Source organism: Corvus cornix, chromosome 4 (genome assembly GCF_000738735.6).
Source record: "Corvus cornix cornix isolate S_Up_H32 chromosome 4, ASM73873v5, whole genome shotgun sequence".
Lineage (NCBI taxonomy): Eukaryota > Metazoa > Chordata > Aves > Passeriformes > Corvidae > Corvus > Corvus cornix.
Genome location: NC_046334.1, coordinates 72463086 through 72484566, shown reverse-complemented (window position 1 = coordinate 72484566; position 21481 = coordinate 72463086). Strand labels below are relative to the sequence as shown.

Here is a 21481-nt window from a genome sequence, read left to right as displayed (position 1 = left end):
TTATATCCAATGAAGCTGGGGAGGAATCCAATTCCACCCCAGGGAATTGCCCTGACCAGCACTGAACTGAGCCTTTATTTAGAGTCATGCCGTGGGTTGGGTGGGAAGGGACCTTAAAGCCCACCCAGTGCCATGGACAGGGACACCTTCCACTGTCCCAGCGTGCTGCAGGGCCTGTCCAACCTGGCCTTGGACACTTTAAAGGCATTTTAAATATAACTTCATATTTAATAATATGAATAGTAACTCCATATTAAAAATTACGACATTTAGAAATGTGCTTTGTCTTGTGCTCTTTGGATAAAGGCCGGGATGATTGGATCTCTTCCCTTCCCAGCACGGGGCTTTGGTGGAACACAGAGATCAGGGATGGTGTAGCCAGGCCCAGCCTCGCTAACTCTGAAAGCGCAGGAATTTTTCTTCCCATACAAGGGCAATGTTTATAAACTTGTGTAAGAGGCTTCCTCCACATCCTCCTGACAAATGAGATCAGGCTTGGGAATGCCAGGCAGAACTTTGCTATTCCTGGCTTTTTAGAAAGTTACCAAGAAATGGAAGGAATGTAAACAGGCAAAAAATAAAAATAAGTTTGTATAGAGAAACTTTTTTTTAAAAAATACATAATTTGCATAATTTTAAGCTCTAGACAAGCTCTGTGGGTAGAGGTAATCTTTTATTAGATCATCTAAAAATACAGTTGAAGAAGTCAGGGAAGATTTAAGACATGCAAGTCTTTCTTCCGAAAGCTTCTTTCAAGTTCCAGCTGCACTAGCTGCCTTCACAAAAGACTCTTTCTCCTTAAGTCCTTTTCTCACCTGGGCCTTTAGACCATCACAGCTATAAAAAAATATTAGGAGATAATTTTATATTAACACCTCTGTTCCCCTCTCTTTTTTATCCAGGTTACTGATGTTGCAGCCTTACATAATCATCGCAATTTTCCTCTGCAAATAAAAACTGTCTTCTGGAAACACCAAAATCTCTCCATTCTGAGAGGAAAAACTTCAAAGAAAAAAAACCCACCTGCAGTGAGAAACGAAAATAACCAGATGCAATCCCTATCAACACATCAGGACAACTTCCTGAGGAACCACCAGCTGCCTTAGGGAGAGATGGCAGCCACGCAGGAATTCTCTGCTCACCATTCCCTGTGTCCAGGAATGAACACCCAGGGAGCTCCTCAGCCACTCCCCATCAGTATTTGTGTTGGACAAACCGGTGTCCACGAGGATGAACCTCAGCTGCTGCCACGAGAGCCAGAGCCAAAGGCAGCAGGGAGCTCAGCCTGATCCCCCTGCGGCACACAAAGCCTGGAGTGGCCACTGCAGGAGCAAATCCCGACCCTCCTCCCTGGGCAGGCTCCGCCAGCCAGGTCAGGCTGAAGGTCAGGGGACACCCTGGGGACAGAGGGCCCTGATGTGACATCACAGGACAGCAGAGTATCCGTGGGCAGGGCCAGCCCCAGCCCAGCTCAGAGAATCCCAGCTGGCTGCAGCCACAGGGAATTCCTGACAATCCCACACGGGCTCCGGCAGCCCTGGAGACACTGGAACACCAGCAGGCACTGATGGCCAAGTATTTCATGGAATCAGGGAATGGCTGGGGTTGGAGGGACCTTAAAGCCCATCCAGCGCCACCCCTGCCATGGGCAGAGACACCTTCCAGTGTCCCAGGGGGCTCCAGGCCCCGTCCAGCCTGCCCTTGGACACTGCCAGGGATGCAGAGTCCACAGCCTCTCAGGGAAACCTGTATTTCATCAGTCAGGGAGAAGCAGAAACGTGAGGAAGAGAAAACAGAGTTAAATTTAGCATTTTCAGGCAGACTGTCAGCGATGTCACAGGAACCATGGATCCTGAAATGTCAATCTTTTGCTCTGATTTCTTTCACATGTACAAAACCACACAAATAATAACAAAATTAAAACCACATTCTAATTACCTGACGAGTATTCCAGTGGCATCCTCTGCTCCTCAGCCCAGGCCAGCTTAGGCCTGGCCCTGTGACTGTGGCTCGCCCCTCTCTGCTGGGCAGCTGCTCTGCCTGGAGGAGGACCATCCCTCAAAGCCAGCACTCGGGCCAGGAGCCCTGGGGGAGGAGCATCCTCTGACCCTGCCCAGAGAGAGCAGGAGGAGTAAATCAGGCAACAGGAGAAGCAGGTACAGAAATGCCACAATGAACCAACAATCCGGAGCCCTGGCAGTGCCCAAGGCCGGGCTGGACATTGGGGCTTGGAGCAGCCTGGGACAGGGGAAGGTGTCCCTGCCATGGCAGGGGTGGAATGAGATGATCTTTAGGGTCCCTTCCTACCCAAACCATTCCATGATTCCATGATCCTATCCCTGTCTCAGTGTTAGAAACCTAAAAAACTCTTCCCACTGATTTCTCATCCCTGCCAATCCCACCTGGCTACATCCCGTGGATTTCCTGCACTCAATTCCCTCAGCTGCTCCTCCTGAGCTGAGCCCTGACTGCAGCAGGGACTGGGAAAAACAAAATGTATTTTTTCATCCTGCTGTACATTTTCCTAGAACCTTGTGCTGCTCCATTTGCATAGTGAATTTTTATATATGGCATCATCATAGCTGCAAAACAACAGATTTGTGTCACATTTGTTTCTCTCATTTTGGAAATGTTTCCCCAGATAAACTTGAAAAAGGTCAAGAGCAGGGACACCTAAACCATGCCCAGCACAATTTGTGGTGCAATGACTGACCTGGGCACTTCTGGCACTGCTGGAGCAGCCTGATCCCTTGGTCTCCCCTGCTGGAATTCAGGAATTGGGCATCTCTGACATGAGTTTTGTCTACAGGTAACTCTGGATGTTAAAAAGCTCTGAGTGAAACCAACCTGCAGATGAAACCTGCAATGCCCAGTGCTATCCTTTACAGGAGAAGTGACAGAGGTCTGAAAGGATCCCAAGGGAGCGGGAATGCCCAGAGGGAAGTGGGGGATGACCAGGCTGTAGAACACCGAGCTTTGCTCCTTCCCACTGCCAGAAGGGAGCAAGAACCCCCCTCCCAGCGCAGAGCTGGAGAGCAGAGCCAGCTCTGAACTGTCCACCTGGGCTCACAGCCACGGATTCCAGAGAAGCCAACCCAGAATATCCAATCCCCCACGGGATGAGGATGTCGTACCTGAGCGAGAGCTGTCTCCGCTGGCCTCTGACTCCCCTGGGGACACGGTGGCTCCTGGCTTCTGATAAGGCACGTAGTACATGCCAGAGCTGCCCGAGGGCTTGTATGGCAGCAGCAAGGGCTGGGCTGGGGGTGGAAGGGAAACATGAGCAGGAGCCAGGCTGGAAACCCCCAGTGCAGCAATGCAGGACCTGGGCACACTGCTCAGGATGTTCCTGCTGCTGAAGCCTGAGAAATCCCATTCTTCAGGAAAATGAATTGCAACTATTATTTCATTAGTTACATTCAATTATTTGAATTTTGTAATCCCCATCCAAAGGCAGAAGGTTACTGTCACTTACCTGGAAAAACAGCTTCACCTATTTAATACCAAAATTGTGATCAGGGTGGCAAACACTGACTGACAGAAACATCTCCTGTACCCACAGAGCTCCCAGCTGATCCCTGTTTCAGGAATCACTTCAAAGGAGCAGCCATGTGTCCCTCAAGTCAATAAAAGCAACAACAGAGCCCCGGCACAAAACACCACTGGGCTGGGAAACCCCTGTGAACATCCACTCCCCTCTGCTGACAGATATCCCAAACCCCGCACAGTTTTCTGTTTGATTCTATTAAAAGCAGCCATGTGCAGATTTCCCTCTGACTTTTTGGTGTTATCTTGACTAGAGAGTAAATCAGTGATCAGATCCAGCTCTCACTGAACTCCAAGTGAAGCAAATTAAATCATCTACATACAAACACCAGAAAATACTCTCCAACCACACTTGGACACAATAAAACCCATTCTAGAGAAACCTGAACTGAGTCCCAACTGCATCCACACAAATCCCTCCCCACCAAGCTGAAAAAAACGAGTTTAAGGGTTGGGGTTTCCCCCCAAATGAGCAACTCTTAAATATCCAAATTATCTCAAGGGTGTTATATCCACAAAAAAGCTGGGTTTGGGTTTTAATACTTGTCAATATCTTGAACTTGTACAGATTCAGGTCCACAGACACACATAAGACAGGAATTTGCTCACCAGGCTGCCTTGGGAAGGGGGGAATCTCCTTGTGGGATGAAGTTGTGACGCTGGGAGGTTCAGGGGCTTTGGGCAGCGACGGCTGCTGGGCAGCATTTCCACCCTCCTGGGGATCAACGCAGACTTCGGCTGAGAAGGTGGTTTTTGTAGGGCTTTCTGTGGTGATCTGAGTGGCAGCATCAGAAGTCCTCCTCCCAGGCTTTGCAGGAAGGGTCGAGCTGGGGATCCCCGTGGCCCCAGGTGCCCCCGAGTCTCCCCGGAGCCAGGCTCTGGCCCTGCCCTGCAGCAGCAGCTCCTGCCTGGAGGAAAACACCCGGCTGGGATCTGCTGAGGCCGCTGGCACAGCTGAGCTGGGATCCTCTGGAACACCCTCAGCAGGTGGGAATTCAGGAACACTTTCCACTGAAGCTTCTGGAGCTGCTTTTAAAGTTACTGCCTGAGCCCTCCCTTGAGGTTTGTCCCACACCTTCATCCCATTTCCAGCATTCCCGGCGCTGTGCAGCTCTGAGTTCCTGACCCTGGAGGAAAGGGTGATGTGGACACAAGACAGGAATTTCCTCACCGGGGATGGGGGAGTCTCAGACGTGGTGGATAAAGCCTCATCTGCAGGTAAAGGCTGAGAAGGACCCATCTGCTCCCTCGCAGCCTCCTTTGGAACGGGACGGGGCTCACCAGGGCTTTTCCTCTCCTCTGCCAACACCTCACCGTGGCCCTTCAGCAAACCCACTTGTGCAGCTGCATCTGAGCCTTCCGAGCTCTCACAGAGCTGGGTGTGGCCAGGTGGGATCTTCTCCTGCTGGGAAGAGCTTGGAGAGTGGGGTTCAATCAATGGATTTATTTCCTGACCGGCTCCTGTGCTATTGAGCCCCCTAGGTCTGGCACTCTGCCTGTCCCCCTCAGTCACCTCTGCAGTCACAAAATCGAGGTGTTTTGCACTCAGGGTCTGTCTTTTCCCAGGATCCTGGGCTGCACAGGCTGTTTCCTGGTGAGCTCTAGCTCTGGCACTGTCAGCAGAGACAGGAGGAAGCTCTGCAGCACCACCAGCCCCGTCACCCCCCATGCTGGCCAGCGTGGGGCTGGGGGGACAGCTCTGGGACCTCTCCCAGGGCTCTGAGCCGCGCCTCTCCTCCCCAGCGCCGGCAGAGAGAGGCCCCACAGGCAGGATCCCCTCCAGCCCATCCCTGGGCAGGCTGGGGCTGCGTGCCAGGGCTCCCAGCGGGGCCGGCGGCCGCCTCGGAGGGCAGAGGGTGAGGGAAGCGCTCGGCTCCTCCCAGCCCTGCCCCAGCCCCGCAGCCGGCAGGGGCAGCTCCCGGTGGGCAGCGGGGGCAGCTGCGGAGCTCCCTGCACCGGGACCCCACTCCAGAGCGGCACGGAGCTCTGCCACGGCACCGGGACGCCCCACGGCCGGGCGCCGGCTGCACACACGCAGCTCAGCACCACACCAGGGCTTCAGCTGCTTGTCCTGCACCTCAGCACCATTCCAGGGCTTCAGCTCCATGTCCTGCAGCTCAGCACCATTCCAGGGCTTCAGCTCCATGTCCTGCACCTCAGCACCACGCCAGGGCTTCAGCTGCTTGTCCTGCACCTCAGCACCACACCAGGGCTTCAGCTGCTTGTCCTGCAGCTCAGCACCACGCCAGGGCTTCAGCTCCATGTCCTGCACCTCAGCACCATTCCAGGGCTTCAGCTCCATGTCCTGCACCTCAGCACCACGCCAGGGCTTCAGCTGCTTGTCCTGCACCTCAGCACCATTCCAGGCCTTCAGCTGCTTGTCCTGCACCTCAGCACCATTCCAGGGCTTCAGCTCCATGTCCTGCAGCTCAGCACCATGCCAGGGCTTCAGCTCCATGTCCTGCAGCTCAGCACCACGCCAGGGCTTCAGCTCCATGTCCTGCACCTCAGCACCACGCCAGGCCTTCAGCTGCTTGTCCTGCACCTCAGCACCATGCCAGGGCTTCAGCTCCATGTCCTGCACCTCAGCACCATGCCAGGGCTTCAGCTCCATGTCCTGCACCTCAGCACCATTCCAGGGCTTCAGCTCCATGTCCTGCACCTCAGCACCACGCCAGGGCTTCAGCTGCTTGTCCTGCACCTCAGCACCATTCCAGGCCTTCAGCTGCTTGTCCTGAAGCTCAGCACCATGCCAGGCCTTCAGCTCCATGTCCTGCAGCTCAGCACCATGCCAGGGCTTCATCTCCATGTCCTGCAGCAGGGAGCAATCCAAGGGATCAGCCCTAGGGAATGGCACTGCTGGTCGGGAGCTGGACTGGAAGAGCTCCTGAGCCCTGGAGAGCTGCCTGTGCCTGTCCCTGGGAAATGTGGGAGCCTGGAAATGCTCCAGGTCCTGTTCCTGCTTCCTCAGATACTCAGAAGCTGCTTCCAAACCACGGAGCCACGGATCCTGAAAAACAGAGCACAGTTCACAGAGGTCACGTGGAGAACTTCCCACCTGGAAGGGAAAATTCCAAGTAAGAAGAGAGCTGTCAATAACCAAGGATTTGTCATCAGGAAGGGAGGGAACTCAGCTGTTACGGAACTAATTAAAATGTATCCTTTTTAAGTGCCAAGGTACCATTCCCAGCAATTTATCCCTGCCAGTGTTGGTCACAACCCACAGGAGGGGCTGCCCTGGAGCACACCAAGAGCAGCACTCACCTGAGCTGGGATTCCCTCACCTGGATCTGTACCGATCAAACAGAGTTATCCCAGAGTTATTCCCATCCCTGCCAGAACTCCCCAACACCCTGCACACCCCTGCCAGGGAGCAGCACCTCTTCCATCACTGCAGCTCTGTCCCACGGGTGAGTTTGGCCTCAGGGGCAGAATCGGGGTTGGGGAACATGGGAAAGGGACAGGACAAAGACACAATTCCATGGGGAGCCAACCCTCCCATGCCCATGTCCCTGTGTGTGGGGTGCAGGCCACCAGCCTCCTGTGGAGGGAACTTCTGAAGCGGCCTCACGTTGCACCATCACGTTCCCAGGACCTTGGGAAAAATATCTCCATGGAAAGGGTTACCAGGCATTGGAACAGGGAAGTGTTGGCGTCACCATCCCTGGAACGGTTCAAATGATGTGTGGAGGTGGCACTTGAGGACACCTTAGTGGTGACCATGGTGGTGCTGCTTGATGGTTGGACTTGATGATCTTGGAGGTCTTTTCCAACCTTAACGATTCCATGATTCCAACCGTCAACATAATTTTATTAATTCAAGTGTAATCAAAAATTCCAGCACTTCCACTGAGGTGCAGAGAGCAAATCCAAGATAAATCTGCTGCTATGGAGATGGGCCAGATAAGCTTCATTAGAGAAAAAAAGACACAAAAATCTAGCTTATATTTATTTTTCCCTACTGGTTGGAACAACTGTGTGTGGAAGCAGCAGAGTGCATTCCATTAATGGAGCACAGCACTGGTTCCTGAGTGATTAAATCCCCATCAGCTACTGGGAATTTGGCAACAAAAAGCAGTGGGAAACATTCTTGGTGTAAACCAAACACATAAACAAGTATTTCACAACAGCTGTTCCAGCCTTTCCCCATCCCAGATGTCATGACGGGAGCAACTACTCCAGCAGGGCCTGCATCATTATCCCACTTTTCTGTTCCTTTATGGATTTTAAGGCAACAAATCAGTTTATTTGGCTTCCTGCATTTCCTACAGCCAAGAGGGACAGCGAGGGCCTGTGGAAGAACACAGGGACAGGGAGCAGAGCTGTGCCAGCGCAGGGATGATCCCAAGACTTCTCCTCCCCACACCACGTGCCAGTTCAACGGCCTGAAGTAATCCAGAGCAACTCCCACCAGCGAGAGCAGGCACAGAAGTTGTGATAAACTCATCTTCCCAAGCCTTTCACATGTTTTATTGTGCTTGTTATGTGTCATCCTTCCAAAAAAGCTCCCTGTGCCATATGATCCACAGGAGCCTGCAGTGCAAATTTAGAGCTACAACTCCCTGAACTTCCTGGAGAAGTGAGAAAGCTCAAGGAGTGGAAAAGTACAGCAGGGAGTGGAGAAAAACACTGCACCAAGGGGGAAGGAACTCACAGGAAAGGGAACAGGGAGCACCTGGCACCCATAAAATACAGGTGGGGGGATCGGGGCCTCAATTTAGGAGGAAAATCCTCGGGTTTAGGATGCTGGAATTGTATTTACCTCCAACAGCAACTCCAAACCTGCCATGGGCTGGGGCAACTTCCACTATCCCAAGCTGCTCCCAGCCCCAGTGTCCAGCCTGGCCTTGGGCACTGCCAGGGATCCAGGGGCAGCCCCAGCTGCTCTGGCAATTCCAGCCCAGCCCCTCCCCACCCTCCCAGCCAGCAATTCCTTCCCAACATCCCAGCCCAAGCTCCCCTTTCCCACTGGGAAGCCATTCCCTGCCTCCTGGCCCTCCAGGCCTTGGCCCCAGTCCCTCTGCAGCTCTCCTGGAGCCCCTCTAGGCCCTGAAGTTCTCCCCAGACCCTTCTCCTCTCTGGGGGAACACCCCCAGCTCTCCCAGCCTGTTCATGTGGAATATTCCCAGGGTTTGAGCCCCTCTTCAGCCGAGCCCTCCAGGCCACGTTTGCAGCCCCTGTCTGTGCCCACCCCAGGCTCCTCCTGGACCCTCTGCTCAGCCAGACCTGGGGAATCCACAGGATTCTTCCCTGCCTGTGACACACAGCTCTCAGAGACCCTCGACTGCCTCAGAAGATGGAAAATCTTTCCAAGTAAAAGATCCCAGAGAACTTCCCCACAGTGTCCTGCTCCCTCCTCTGTCCACAAACTTCACACAGTTCCTGTGGCAAACAGGTGCCACAGTGGCACCTGAATTTCCCGAGCTGTCACCTCTGAAAACGAGAGTCTGAACATTCCCAAAGAACATCCACCCCAAACCTGCCCCACAGGCACTGAGCAAGGATCCTGCTGGATTGAGCGACAGGAACAGTTTGTCCTCCTCAGTCGTAAAAGTTTTGTAGAAGGAAAATGCCTTTTCCTAATCTTTGTTCTGCTCTTTTTAAGTCCATGCCTGGCACTTTGGCTCTAAGACTTCCACACTTGCTGCACACAACAGTTCCCATTACATTTACAGGAGATTATTTTGCCTGGCTGTGGTTTCTTCAGTGCAGTAGTTTTGAGCAATCTCTATTTTTTAGTGACAGTGTTTGGCTTGGAGGGAAAAGTACATTTATCTTAAGTACAATAAAAAAGCCCCAGTCACCTTCACTCTGCAAATTCAAACCATTTTTTATCTCAAATTAAAAACACTGCAGTGCAAAACCATTCTCGAGATCAAAGCACGAGGTGCTGTGGTAGAACTAAAGAGATTTCTTGGGAACTGGGTTTGCAAAATTATGGTGAATTTCTTCTTTCTCTAAATGTGGATAAAACAATCCCCAGCTGACACTGAATCACAGAAAGGTAAAATCCTCAGTTCCACACTGCACAGAGTTCATCTTAGGGACAAAGCTGTGACCAAACAAAATCTAAAAGTTGGGGGGGGGGAAAAGCTTCAAGGCCTCTGCTTTTGCATTTGTGTTTTGGTTCTCTTTTTTAAGAAATCTGAATTTTAAGAAATGTGAATTTCTAAAATACTAGAATATTTATTTTAATATATATATTTTAATATATAAATATTAATATTTATATAATATATTTATATAATAAATATTAATAAAATAGTCACTTTCTTTTCCCCCAGCTGCCCAGAAATTCCACCAGTCCAGGAATACCTGGGAAGTTTGGCCTGGTGGGTTCTGGGAGCTGCTGCGTCTCTTCCCAGCACTGCTGACCCAAAGAAGCCCTAAACACAGAGTACTCCTAAAGCACAGTTTGTCACTCCTGCTAATGCAAGGCTTTTAATTAAAACAAACAAACCAACCCCTGCTGCTCTTCCCGGGAGGCAGGCAGGCTGCAGGAGAAAACAGGAAAAAATCAAGGAAAAAAGATAAAAAGGAAGCTGTTCCTAAAGCTCAGGGCACTCGCCCGACACCAGTCCCTAGAAATCCTGCCATAATCACCCCGGACACCAGAGCAGTGCCGAAAATGGACACTGGCAGAGAAAACAAAGGTAACACACTCCTGCTTACACCAAGCGCAGCCCAGAGAGGGATTTTATACACGAACTCGAAAGATTCCAAAGGAGATGCACAAACCACAGCAATGCCAGGGCAAGTTTTCCCAGGAAATCAGAGCTGCAGGATCCTGAACCTCCTCAGCCCTGCCCCCTGCCCCTGCCCAGCACGGACACCCCCACCGCTCCCACGGACGCTGCCCGAGCTCTTTGTGGGAGCCCCCTGTGAGCAGCGCCCCGACTGCCCCTGGCAGCCTCACCTGCACGGTGATCCTGCCTCCTGCCCCGAGGATATTCCACAGACACTGAACTCCTGCCACAGCAGGAGGAGTTTCCGAGTCACAATCAGCACCTCCACAAATATTTTGTGAAAAGAATTCCTCCAGCCAATCCAGAACCAGGAGCTGTGGGCACTTTCTCACAGCAACACCAATTCTCCCCCCACATCCCTTCCTCTGGGACATCTGCAGCTGAGTGCCACCCCCCACACCCAAACCACCCCAAACTGCCTGGGAAAACCATAAAAAAACCCTAAAACCCCCCAAGAGCAGGTGCAGCAGCATTTCCCCCAACCTGAGTTGGTTTGTACCTTGGCTTGTGCAGCGTTCCTGGTCTTCGGAAGCAGCTCTGCCTTTATTCTCTCAATCTTCTGCTGGGTCTCCTCATCCCAGTCTGGCCCAGACTCCTGGGACTGGCTGGCCAGTTTCAGCTTCACCCAGGCTGCCAAAAACACAAACCAGGAGAGGTTTCCTTTCCCATTTCATGAATGAGAACAGTTTTTAACTTAAAATCAAAGCCATGCACTTCTGGTTACCCCAGCTGAGAGAACAAAGACCAAAAAAGAAACCAAAGAACAAAGACCACACCAAATTCCAGAGCTCCTGGAATGACCAGGAATACGATGTAAAATGGCTCTTTGAATAACTTATTTGGAGAGATGGACCCAAGACCCTTTCCTGGTTCTGTCATCCTTGTAGTCTCAGACACAAGTCAGAGCTCACTCACAAAATTCCTTGCCACATTCCTGATAATACCTGTGTGGACAAAATACTTCCTTGCGCTGATGTCAGGAAAAGGTTTTCAGACTGGAAAAGCTCAATTCCATCCCCATTCTACCACAGCACAGAAGATTACAGTGAAGCATCCCTCATTTAAGCCCTGTCCCATTAAAGCTTCTCATTCTAATACCAAATAATCCCCTCTGAAGCAGGGAGCAGACTCAGCTCTGCCAGCCTCCACATCCCATCCCTTACACCCACCCCTAACCCCAGATGTGCCCTCTGACACGGCGCATGATAAACCCACCTGAGAAGTGTCCTTACCTTGGATCTTCCTCTCCTGCTCCTCTGCACTCCTCAGGATCCGGCTGGCATCAATCCCAGGAGACCCAGCCCTCAGGAGGCTCTGGACTCGGGCAGCCAGGGAATCCCCGCTGCTGCTGCCGCTCCCTGCCTGGATCCTGGCAGCCCCAGCTGCAGGCAGGATGCTCTGGAATGCCCCCATGGCACTGCCCGGCTGCTGGCAGCACGGAGGGTTCCCCAGGAGGCTCCTGACACGGGCACTGAGGGAATCCCCACTGCTGCTGTCGTCGCTCCCTCGCGTCCCTCCTGCCCTTCCAGCCACCCCAGCCAGGGACGAGGAGCTCCGGGAGCCGCCCAGGACAGCAGGGGATGCTGCCCAGGGGCTCCAGGGGAGGGGGACTGCCCAGCTCCGGAGCTGTCCCGGTGCTGAGGTCGCTGCTGGCACTGCTCTGTGCCAGCCCCACACGGGCAGGCTGGTTCCTGTCTGTGGTCACGCTGCTGCACCCTTCGGGCTCCGACCTCCCCGCGGATTTTCCTGTCCTCGGCTCCTGGGCCATTCCCTTCAGCCCTTCACTGCGCTGCAAACCGACACCCAAAGGATTTCCCCATCCCAAACGACAGGGGTCAGAACCCAGAGCATTTATCCCCAGCCCCTCTCCCCGCACACCCCTCGGGGTCGTGGCCTCATCCCACGGCAGTCTTTTCTGCAGCTGAGGGATCCAGTCCTTCCCTAACCCGGAATCTTTGGGATCATCCTCCTTCCTAAGCAGCACTGGGGAAGACTCCCCAGTTTCTCTGCAGGAGGCTGTGGGGGAAGCAGGATGAGCACAGCTGGCAGCGAGCTCCTCTGCCTGCGCCAGCAGCTCATGGAGCTCCCGCAGGGCCCCAGAGCCCATCAGGGAATCCCCTTCCTGCCCCTTGCTGCTCTCACTTCCCATGCTGGGGGTCTGCGACCCTCTGTCTGATTCCATTTTATTCTCGACTCCAGACAAAATTCCAGCAGCCCACTCCTGCAGGCTGCTGTCCAAGCTCCTGGGCCCACGGTCAGCAGGCGGATCCCGAGCACTTGTCCCACCCAGCCGTGGACTCTCCCTGCCCGAGGAGCAGTGGGGCGGGCCCGGCTCTGCTCCAGCAGATCCCGTGGAACGCTCTGCACCCCGGGCTGTGGGACCTGGGGCAGCCACCTCCAGCTGGGGCCCTGACACGCTGCCCTGGCTCACTGGGGCCTCTCCAAAGAGCCCTGGGAAGCTGGGACAGAGCTCCCGGGGTGACAGCGCACCCGAACCAGCCTCGGACTCCACGGGGATGGACACGCTCGGAGTGGAGATGTCGGAGTCAAAGCTCACGTGTGACATCTCAAAGGCTGGCAGCAATTCACCTACAAAGGAACACAACATTCATCAATTTGGAGGCTCCAGAACACAGAGGCATCAGCAAATACTTGTACTAGAGGGCACATAAAGGGAGGGAAGAATTCAAATCCTGGAAAATATTTAGGATGCTGTTCTTAGAATGAGACTTGAACTAAGATCTCCACAAGAACTATCTCCTGAAAGATCTCAAGAGCATTTCAGCTAAACATCAAAGAAAATGCAAAACTTATCAGAGAACTATAGAGAATATTGAGTTGGATGGGATCACCCAGTCCCACCCCTGGCCCTGCCCAGACCCCCCAACAGCCCCACCCTGGGCATCCCTGGCAGCGCTGCCCAAACGCTCCTGGAGCTCTGGCAGCCTCGGGGCTGTGCCCATTCCCTGGGGAGCCTGGGCAGTGCCCAGCACCCTCTGGGGGAAGAACCTTTCCCTGGTAACTGAAGTTCCTTGCTTTTAAACAACTGCTTAGACTGGATTTGAAATAAACGCTCTTGGATAAATGACCCAGTGGTGCTTGGGTGTCCAAATGAACACCTGGTTTACAAAAGTAAAATTCCTCCATGGAAAGGCTGTCCAGGCCTGGCACAGCTGCCCAGGGCATCCCTGGAGGGATTTCAGAGCCCTGTGGATGTGGCACCTGGGGACATGGGGCAGGGGTGGCCCTGGCAGTGCTGGGGATGGTTGGACTGGATGGGCTCAGAGGGCTTTTCCAGCCTCAATGATTCCATGGTTCTACTGAGGACAAATCTTCCCCTGTCCCAAAAGCCAAGTGGTTTAAGTTGCCAGGTCTCCCATAACCCTCAAAGAAGGGAAAAATCATAAAAGAAAACAAGAGAACATTTAACCCCTTCTGGCCAGAGAACCCGGCCAGTGCAGGGGGCTGAGGTCAGAATGGAAAGGGTCACACAGGGACTCGTGAGGAGCCTTCAGACCTGTCCTTCCCACAGGTGCAAATCCCAAACCAGGACACTCTCAGGAAATGACACATTGGAAGGAGTTTTCATGCACATTTTCACATTTTAATGACATGGGGGAAGGCCTTGAAGCCACCCTAACCCTGCCTGAGCACTCAGAAATGACTCAGCCCTGGTAAGGCCACTCTGATTTGGTTGATGATGATGATGGGTGGATGGATTTAGGAGCAGATCTGGTCAGTTATAAAAATACTGACAACTTTTTGTCACACTAAGAAATCCCAGAATGAAAAAGAAACCAAGACTTATTCCTCTCCCAGGAAGAAAAAGTCTGGTCCCATTTCTTCAATCTCAAGATACAAACCACATCCTTCTCAAGGACTCTTGTACACAGAGAAATAAAGGGAATAAAGACACAGTGTCCCTGCACTGCCTGGCAGCTGCCCCACAGTCCTGGATCCCTTGGAGGCAGCTTTTCAGAGCTGTGGATACTTCCCAATGCCAGAATCTATTGGAGATGGGAGAAGCTCAACCCCCACGAACACCCTTGACCCCGCAAGTGGGGAAGGTCAGTGCTCTCCAGGCCTCCCAAACCCCTCCCCATACCCTGTGCCTGTGGAGGGGCCCGGGCCAGCCTGTCCAGGGGATCCTTCAGGGTCCTGAGCTCCACGGGGGAGAACTCCAGCTCCCGGAGGGGCCGCCGGGGCACGAAGGGCGCCAGGATGGTGCCAGGGGACTGCTCGATGCCCAGGTTCCGCAGGTAGACCTGGGAAAACAAGGAACAAACACTCAGAGAATGCCGTGGGTCCTGGGCTGGCAGAGCTCCTTCACCCCAGCACTGGACACTGCAGGAGTGAGAATTCGGATTCTTTAGGGGAGGCTGCTGAACTGCAGCCTCACCTGCTTAAAATTCCATTTCCCAGCTGGGAGGAGAACACAAAGGTTTGGGTTAAACACTTTCTCCCTCCCCAAAAAACTGCTGCACAGAAAACACTGGCAGACTTGGGAATTCAAGCCAGCAGCAGGGAAGCTCCTTGTTTTTTAGGACAAGTTTGTTCAAGCCTTCAAGGCAAATAGTTGGGAGCACTTTTGTCAGAGCTGGTTTACATACAGACATTATTACATGCAGGAAAAAACCAGCCAGAATTTCCCTTGACTTCATCACCTGTAGGGCAAATTAATTTCAACTTGTCCACACTATGTCCTAAACTAGCCAGGAAAATTAAATCAATTACCTCACACATCACAGCCAACTCCATTTCCTGTGGGTTTATTACAAACTTACACATTAACAGCCAGGTAGGTGACCTGATCTCCTTTACCTGCCAGTGACTTACAGGAGCAGAATTCCTCAGAACCAGGCTGGAGAATGTGTAATTATAGCCAGGAACAGAAGTCATCTCTCTGCCTCATGAATTTCATCTAAACACCCTCCCTACAACATTTATATTTGTTTCCCCACGGGTTTGCAAAGACAACAGAGTGGAAAGAGCTTCCAGAGCACATTCCCAAAGACCTGATGATTATGGAGTCATCTTGTGAGAGGAGCAGCCTCTTACTCAGAGCATAATTACATGTTTGTCATTACCATAAATCTGCATCTCATTTGCTCTACCCCCCAACAGCTATTACTGCACTTCACATGGCTGCCCAGCGCTCTCCACTGCCTCCAGCCCCCCAAACAGGGGGAAATCTGGATTAGCCAGGCAGGATGGAAAGCAGGGAAGGGATGAAGAAGCTCTGAAGGTCCTTTATGAGGAACACATCAAGAATTCAGAATTGAGGCCTCAAAATGAGAATTCATAGGGAAAAAAGGAATTTCATTTCCAAGGAGCTGTGTTGGCTTTGCTGCTCCTGCAGAGCTGGGGGGTGGAGCTCAGCTCTCCTCACTCAGCACCTGAGTCTGAACCTCACATCTGGATCATGAGAACCTGATCTTCTGAAAGAGCCACCAGCTCCCATTTCTTGTTCCTTCTGCTCCCCTGACACTCAGCTGTCCCTGGGAAAGACAAGGCACCTTTCCCATATCCAACCCTTTCTTTGGCCAAAGCAAATATTACTACATATTACTAATATTTCCCACCTCTATTGAAGATAAGCTGAACCAGTATCATGGATGAAATTCACTGTAGCACAGCCCTGTGTAAAACCATTTATTTTGGCTGTAATGACTAAAACCTCTCCTAAAAGAGCAGTGGGGAAAAATGGAAAAGTGACAAACAAATGGAAAACTCTGAAAAAAAAGTGTAACTGAAAAAAATAGATAACTCTGGGAAAAGAAATGGTTAACTCTGGGGAAAGAAATGGTTAACTTGGGGAAAGAAATGATAACTATGGGAAAAGAAATGGTTAACTCTGGGGAAAAAAATTGATAACTACGGGAAAAGAAATGGTTAACTCTGGGGAAAAAACCTGATAACTATGGGAAAAGAAATGGATAACTCTGGAACCAGAGTTTAAATTAGAACCAAACTTACTGGGATCCTTTCTTCAATATTAAACTCTTCTTTCTTTGGAGTCTCCAGCACTGCTCCAGCAGGGATGGAAGTGTCCCCTCCTGCACTGGGGCAGGGCCTGGGCACCACCAGGGAGCCCCGAGCAGAGCCCCGAGCAGAGCCCAGGGCCCCCTGAGGCTCCCCAGAACTGACAGGAACATCCAGACTCTCCAGGGAAATGGCTCCAAAGCTGTCCATGAAGTTGTGTCCAGTGGGAATATTTAGGCTGAGGGGTTGATTTTCCTGAGCATCACAATCCTTGTGCTCATCAGCTGGGGAGCTTCCATCCTTTTTAGGGAGCTGAGCAACACTGGACACAAACACAGCTGGGGCTGAGCTTCGCCTTGCGGTGCTTTCCACATCCTCACCACGAGATCCAGGAACAACCTCTGGTGTCGTGCAGCCTCCTGAGGTGCTGTCCAACCCTCCCAAGGCAGGACTCTTCTCTCCTGGAGGCTGCAGGGCCTCTGCAGAGTTTGCTGCTGGGGTAACTCCAGCCCAGGCTCTGCTCCTGCTGCGAACATTCACGGCATTGTCAGACCGGGATCTGCTCAGACGGGGGGCAGGCAGCGGCTCTGTGTGAGGGAAGTGCAAACTTCCCAGAGAACCTGCCTCCCTGCAGGAAGGAGCAGCACAGTCCTGGCGATCTCTAAGACTTTTCTGTACCGATAAAATACTGCTTGGAGCCATGGCAAGTGCACTGGAGGCTTTCCTTCCAGGAGGAAACCCAGCTGGGACACCAGAACTCACGGCGTCAGGAACCTCCTCTGGCTGGCTCATGTTCCAAGCTCCCACCTTCTCCATGAAACTCAGCGATGGGAAGGACTGGATCCTGCCAGGGTGGGGGGATTTCGGCTTCAAGGACTCGAAATGTTCACATGTTTCTTTCGGAGCACTCTGGGGACGATGTTGCTTCCCAAGGGATCCAGGGGTATGGGCAGGGGGCTTCCCTGAAGTTTCTTCATTTGAACACAAAGAAGAGGCCTGAAGGTCCGAAGGGATCACCAGGACTCCACGTCCTTCTGCCTTCCCAGCTTTCTTGAGGAATATCCCCGGAGTGGACTGGAAGTTGGGATGAGGCAGGTGTACGGAGAACGAGCCCTCAGCCCCCAGACTGAAGGAGGGGGAAATCTCCGTGCCTTTGTGGCCGCTCTCGATGGAGAAGTCCGAGCCAGTCAGCTCATCCCTGCCTCCCGCAGGCCCTGCTCCCCCCGGGGACCCCTCGGTGCCCGGAGCTGTGTCCGTGGCCGGCCCCTGTGGCTGCCTGGGTGCCCAGGCCCCGGTGCCTGCCACAGCAGGGACAAGCTCCTCTCGCCCCAGTCTCCCTGACAGCTGCTCCTGCTGATGATCCAGGAGAGCTCCCTGCAGTTCCCCAGGAGCAGCCCTGAGCCTCAAGCCCTCAGAGGCCTCCAGCTCCACTCCGTGCTCCTCCAGCACTCCTCTGCCCGGCTCGGGAGTCGCTGCACAAAGAACGTCTTGAGCACCTGAGTTTTTAGAATGGCCTCTCCTCAAGCCATTGGAGAAATTGTTTGGCAAATCGAGCTCAGGCACCTTCTTTCCTTTTTCCTGCTTCTCCAGGACTCCTGCCTCACTCCCAAGCACTTTTACCTTTTCCTTCCGCATCCCTCCTTCACTCCTCTCTGAGAATTTGGTCAGTGCTGTTGTGTAGGAGGAGTTTCCCGAGGACGAGGATTCCTCCTGCCCTGGGGACTCCTTGTCCTTCTCCGAAAGCTCAGACCCAGCTGCTGGGCCATCACTGCCAGGGGGAGAGAGTCCATCCTTCCCAGCTGTGCTCCAGGGCCGCTCCAGCCCCTTTCCCAGCACCTCCTCTGGAGCGGGGTGTGCTGGATGCCCCCTGCTCCGGGGCACCGCTGCCTCCTGCTCGGTGCCCCTGTCCCCGGCCCCCTCCTCGCTGCCCAGGCGCTCCCCAGACAGGGAGCTCTGGGAAGCAGCTCCGGGATCCGCGGGTCCGACGGGATGGCAGTGCTGGGATGAAGCGCAGAGCTCTCTGGGAGGGGCTGTGTCCCTCACGGATGCGCTTCCATGGACGTGGGAAGGCTCCGAACGCTCCAGGGATGCTCCAGAAACATCCGGGATTCCTCTGGAAGGGGCAAGACAGGTGAATTTCTGATCACATCTTTTGTTTCAACATCTCTGGTTTAAATCAGAGGCAAAAGAACTTCAGGTAACAACTGGGGGTTAGCAACACTCACATAAATGCACATAAATACACAAATACATCCCTTAAAGGGGCAAAACCTGAAGGAATGTAAAGAAATACCAAAAATCTATAAAATAAAGGCTCAAAAATAATATTATAACAATATCAATTTCTTAGTATGGCAATATTTTTCACCCTGCTTAGGGCTGAAATATTTTTTACTGACAGGCTGTTATTAATTAAATAAACAAATAAAATCAGCTGAGCAAAACATGCAGTATGTACTTACACATATCTCAGCTTGCCTGTGGTTTATTAATGCAAATCACCTACTTCAGTTCATTATCTCAGTTATTTTTCAAATAATAAATATATTTATAAATAAATATAAAAAGCAGCCAGGTCTCAGATAAACAACAAATTCCTATAAAGTTCTGATACTCCTACTGGGGATCACTTAATTAATAGTTCCTTTATATTAAACATACCCTCAAACCCTATTAAATATTACTGCATGCAAATGGAGAGCCTTGAAATGAAGGAGACAAAGCCTTTTACTGAAACAGCTCTTTCTTTACGCATTTTAACCCAAATTTGTATTTTAAATCACACATACTGCTCCAGCACACCCAAACCACAACACTGTCCATGGATGTTTCACTCCTGTAAATACAAAACTCTGATTTTTGTCCCCAAAATCTCATTACGTTTATTCCAGAGTCTAAGAAAGCAACGGAGATGTTGAAGAGGGTGGAGTCCCTCATTTTCCCATTTTCCCTGGGTGCCTCAGCATGACAAGCTCAGAAGAGCCTGGTCCTGCTTTTCCCTTGTTCCAACTCTTCTGAAGGCAGAATCCAGAGGTGCCTTCTCTGCACACACCCCAAAACCAGTGTAACCCCCACATTTCTGCGCCCAGAAACTGCCATTATCCAACTATCCAATGCAGATCCCGGCCACTCAGGGAAAGAACCAGCCCCAGGAACCCCAGCCCACCTCAGGGCAATGAAATCCATCTGGGATCCCTGCAGGAACGTCTCGTCCCGGGCTGGGCTCAGCAGCAGGGGCAGGCAGGGGGAGAATCTGCTCTCCTGGACATCTGGGAGAGAGAAAAACACCAGCAGGGCAGTGAGGGCTGGCAGCACAGCCTCACAGCCCCAGAGATCCCAGCTGCAGGGAAGGGGAAGGAGTCCCACCCCCACAGCCCCCGAAGCCTCCTCCCTCCTGGATTAAATTCAGCTTTCTCACCCCATACCAAATCCAGGCCTCCACTCACTCCTGGCACTGCCATCCCCAACTTACCCTAAAATTCCTTCTGTGCCATCCCCATCCTGTTCCACCCCAGGCAGCACCTCCCTCCTTCCTGATTTCCAGGTGGGGTGTCCACAGGGATTTTATCCCATCCCCTTTTGCTTCTTTACAAACCAAGGATCCAATGGTGCCTTCCCCACTCTCTGTTTTCCCATAAATTCTGATTCCAGCAAAGGCTGCCTGACATTTTTTTCTTTATGGATTCAAGATAAAGTAATAATCAAACTTAGCAGACAGCCATGATTACTGCAGCAATACATTTTAGTTTCTATGCTGTATTTCTTTGCTCTTTGGGGTACTTGGGGATTTTTCTCCAGTTCACTGCTTACAAAAACAAATGGAAATGGTTCACAGCACAAGAATAAAAACAACTACAACACACAGGTAATTATCAGGGGAGGGTTAGATATAACTGTATGTTTGGGGATCTTTTCTCTCCTTTTTTAAACTCTAAGGTATCTCAGGAGTGTAAATAACTACACACATGTCTGATGGGTGCAAAGAAACACTCCTAGTATTTCAAGCAAGCTTTTATTTTTAAAGGAAAAGAGCTATTTGTGGCCAAGGGCATGACTTCCTAACCCAGAAATGCTATTTATTTAATCCAGGCTCATTAGATTCCAACCACCTCAGACAAGCCACAGTCTGCACCTCTTAGAGGAGCACAATCACATCACAAAATGATCATTACACACACACAAAAAAAAATCCAGTTTTCATTATATCAGCTCCACCCCGAGGCTTCCCCAGCCCACACTGCATCACCTGACGAGGGGCAGCCAACCACGAGGCAACCTTGCTTATTAATTTTTAATTTAATACTTCCAATTAACATTTTTAATTACTTTAGAACTCTAGGTAGCGAGAGGATAATTACACAGATAGAAATAATTGAATTTGCAATACCAAATATGATTAAAATGCTTTTTTTGAAGTTTAGAGAAAGGAAATGAGATGTAGCTTTAAAAAACAGGTCTAAATAGCTATTCCAGAGGGTTCAATCTGGACTGGAAGGCAGAGCTGGATGACAAAATTAATTCTGACACACGTGGAAGTGTAAAGCAGCAGAGGAGAGAATGGCAGCACCGGCACAGAGGGACAGAGCCAAGGAATTAAGGAGCAAGGTGAGGACAAGTCCCTGATAACACAGCAGCTCCTCAGGGCTCTGTTTCACCAAAGGGCACAACCAAAACTGGGGCTCAGAGCACCCCCTGACGGGAACGATGGCACCGGGGCAGGGACGGGACCGGGGCAAGGATGGGACTGGGGCAGGGACGGGACCGGGGCAATGGTGGGATTGGGGCAAGGATGGGATCGGGGCAGGGATGGGACGGGCAGGGATGGGACCGGGGCAGGGATGGGACCGGGGCAATGGTGGGGTCGGGGCAGGGACGGGATCGGGGCAATGGTGGCGTCGGGGCAATGGTGGGGTCAGGGCAGGGACGGGATCGGGGCAGGGACGGGACCGGGGCAATGGTGGGATTGGGGCAATGGTGGGATTGGGGCAGGGACGGGATCAGGGCAATGGTGGGATCAGGGCAATGGTGGGATCGGGGCAATGGTGGCGTCGGGGCAATGGTGGCGTCGGGGCAATGGTGGCGTCGGGGCAATGGTGGCGTCGGGGCAATGGTGGGACTCAATCACACTCTGAATCCTGATTTAAAGTCAGGAATAGGAGACTGGGCTGATTCCCTGGGATCTGCTTCCCATTTCTCTTAGACACACA

The 21481-nt window shown here is 52.1% G+C and overlaps 1 protein-coding gene across 1 annotated transcript in view; it reads right to left on the bottom strand.

Moving 5' to 3' along the window:
- Nucleotides 1–21481, bottom strand: part of ALMS1 (ALMS1 centrosome and basal body associated protein) — a 50379-nt gene that overhangs the window by 14717 nt on the left and 14181 nt on the right. Inside the window, exons 4-12 of the mRNA XM_039551602.1 lie at nt 19441–19543; nt 17037–18387; nt 14398–14557; nt 12333–12881; nt 11525–11875; nt 10792–10922; nt 4156–6556; nt 3135–3260; nt 1939–2109 (exon numbers count right to left, since the gene is read on the bottom strand). Of these exons, the coding sequence (XP_039407536.1) occupies nt 1939–2109; nt 3135–3260; nt 4156–6556; nt 10792–10922; nt 11525–11875; nt 12333–12881; nt 14398–14557; nt 17037–18387; nt 19441–19543 (5343 nt within the window). The remainder of the gene's footprint in view (nt 1–1938; nt 2110–3134; nt 3261–4155; nt 6557–10791; nt 10923–11524; nt 11876–12332; nt 12882–14397; nt 14558–17036; nt 18388–19440; nt 19544–21481) is intronic.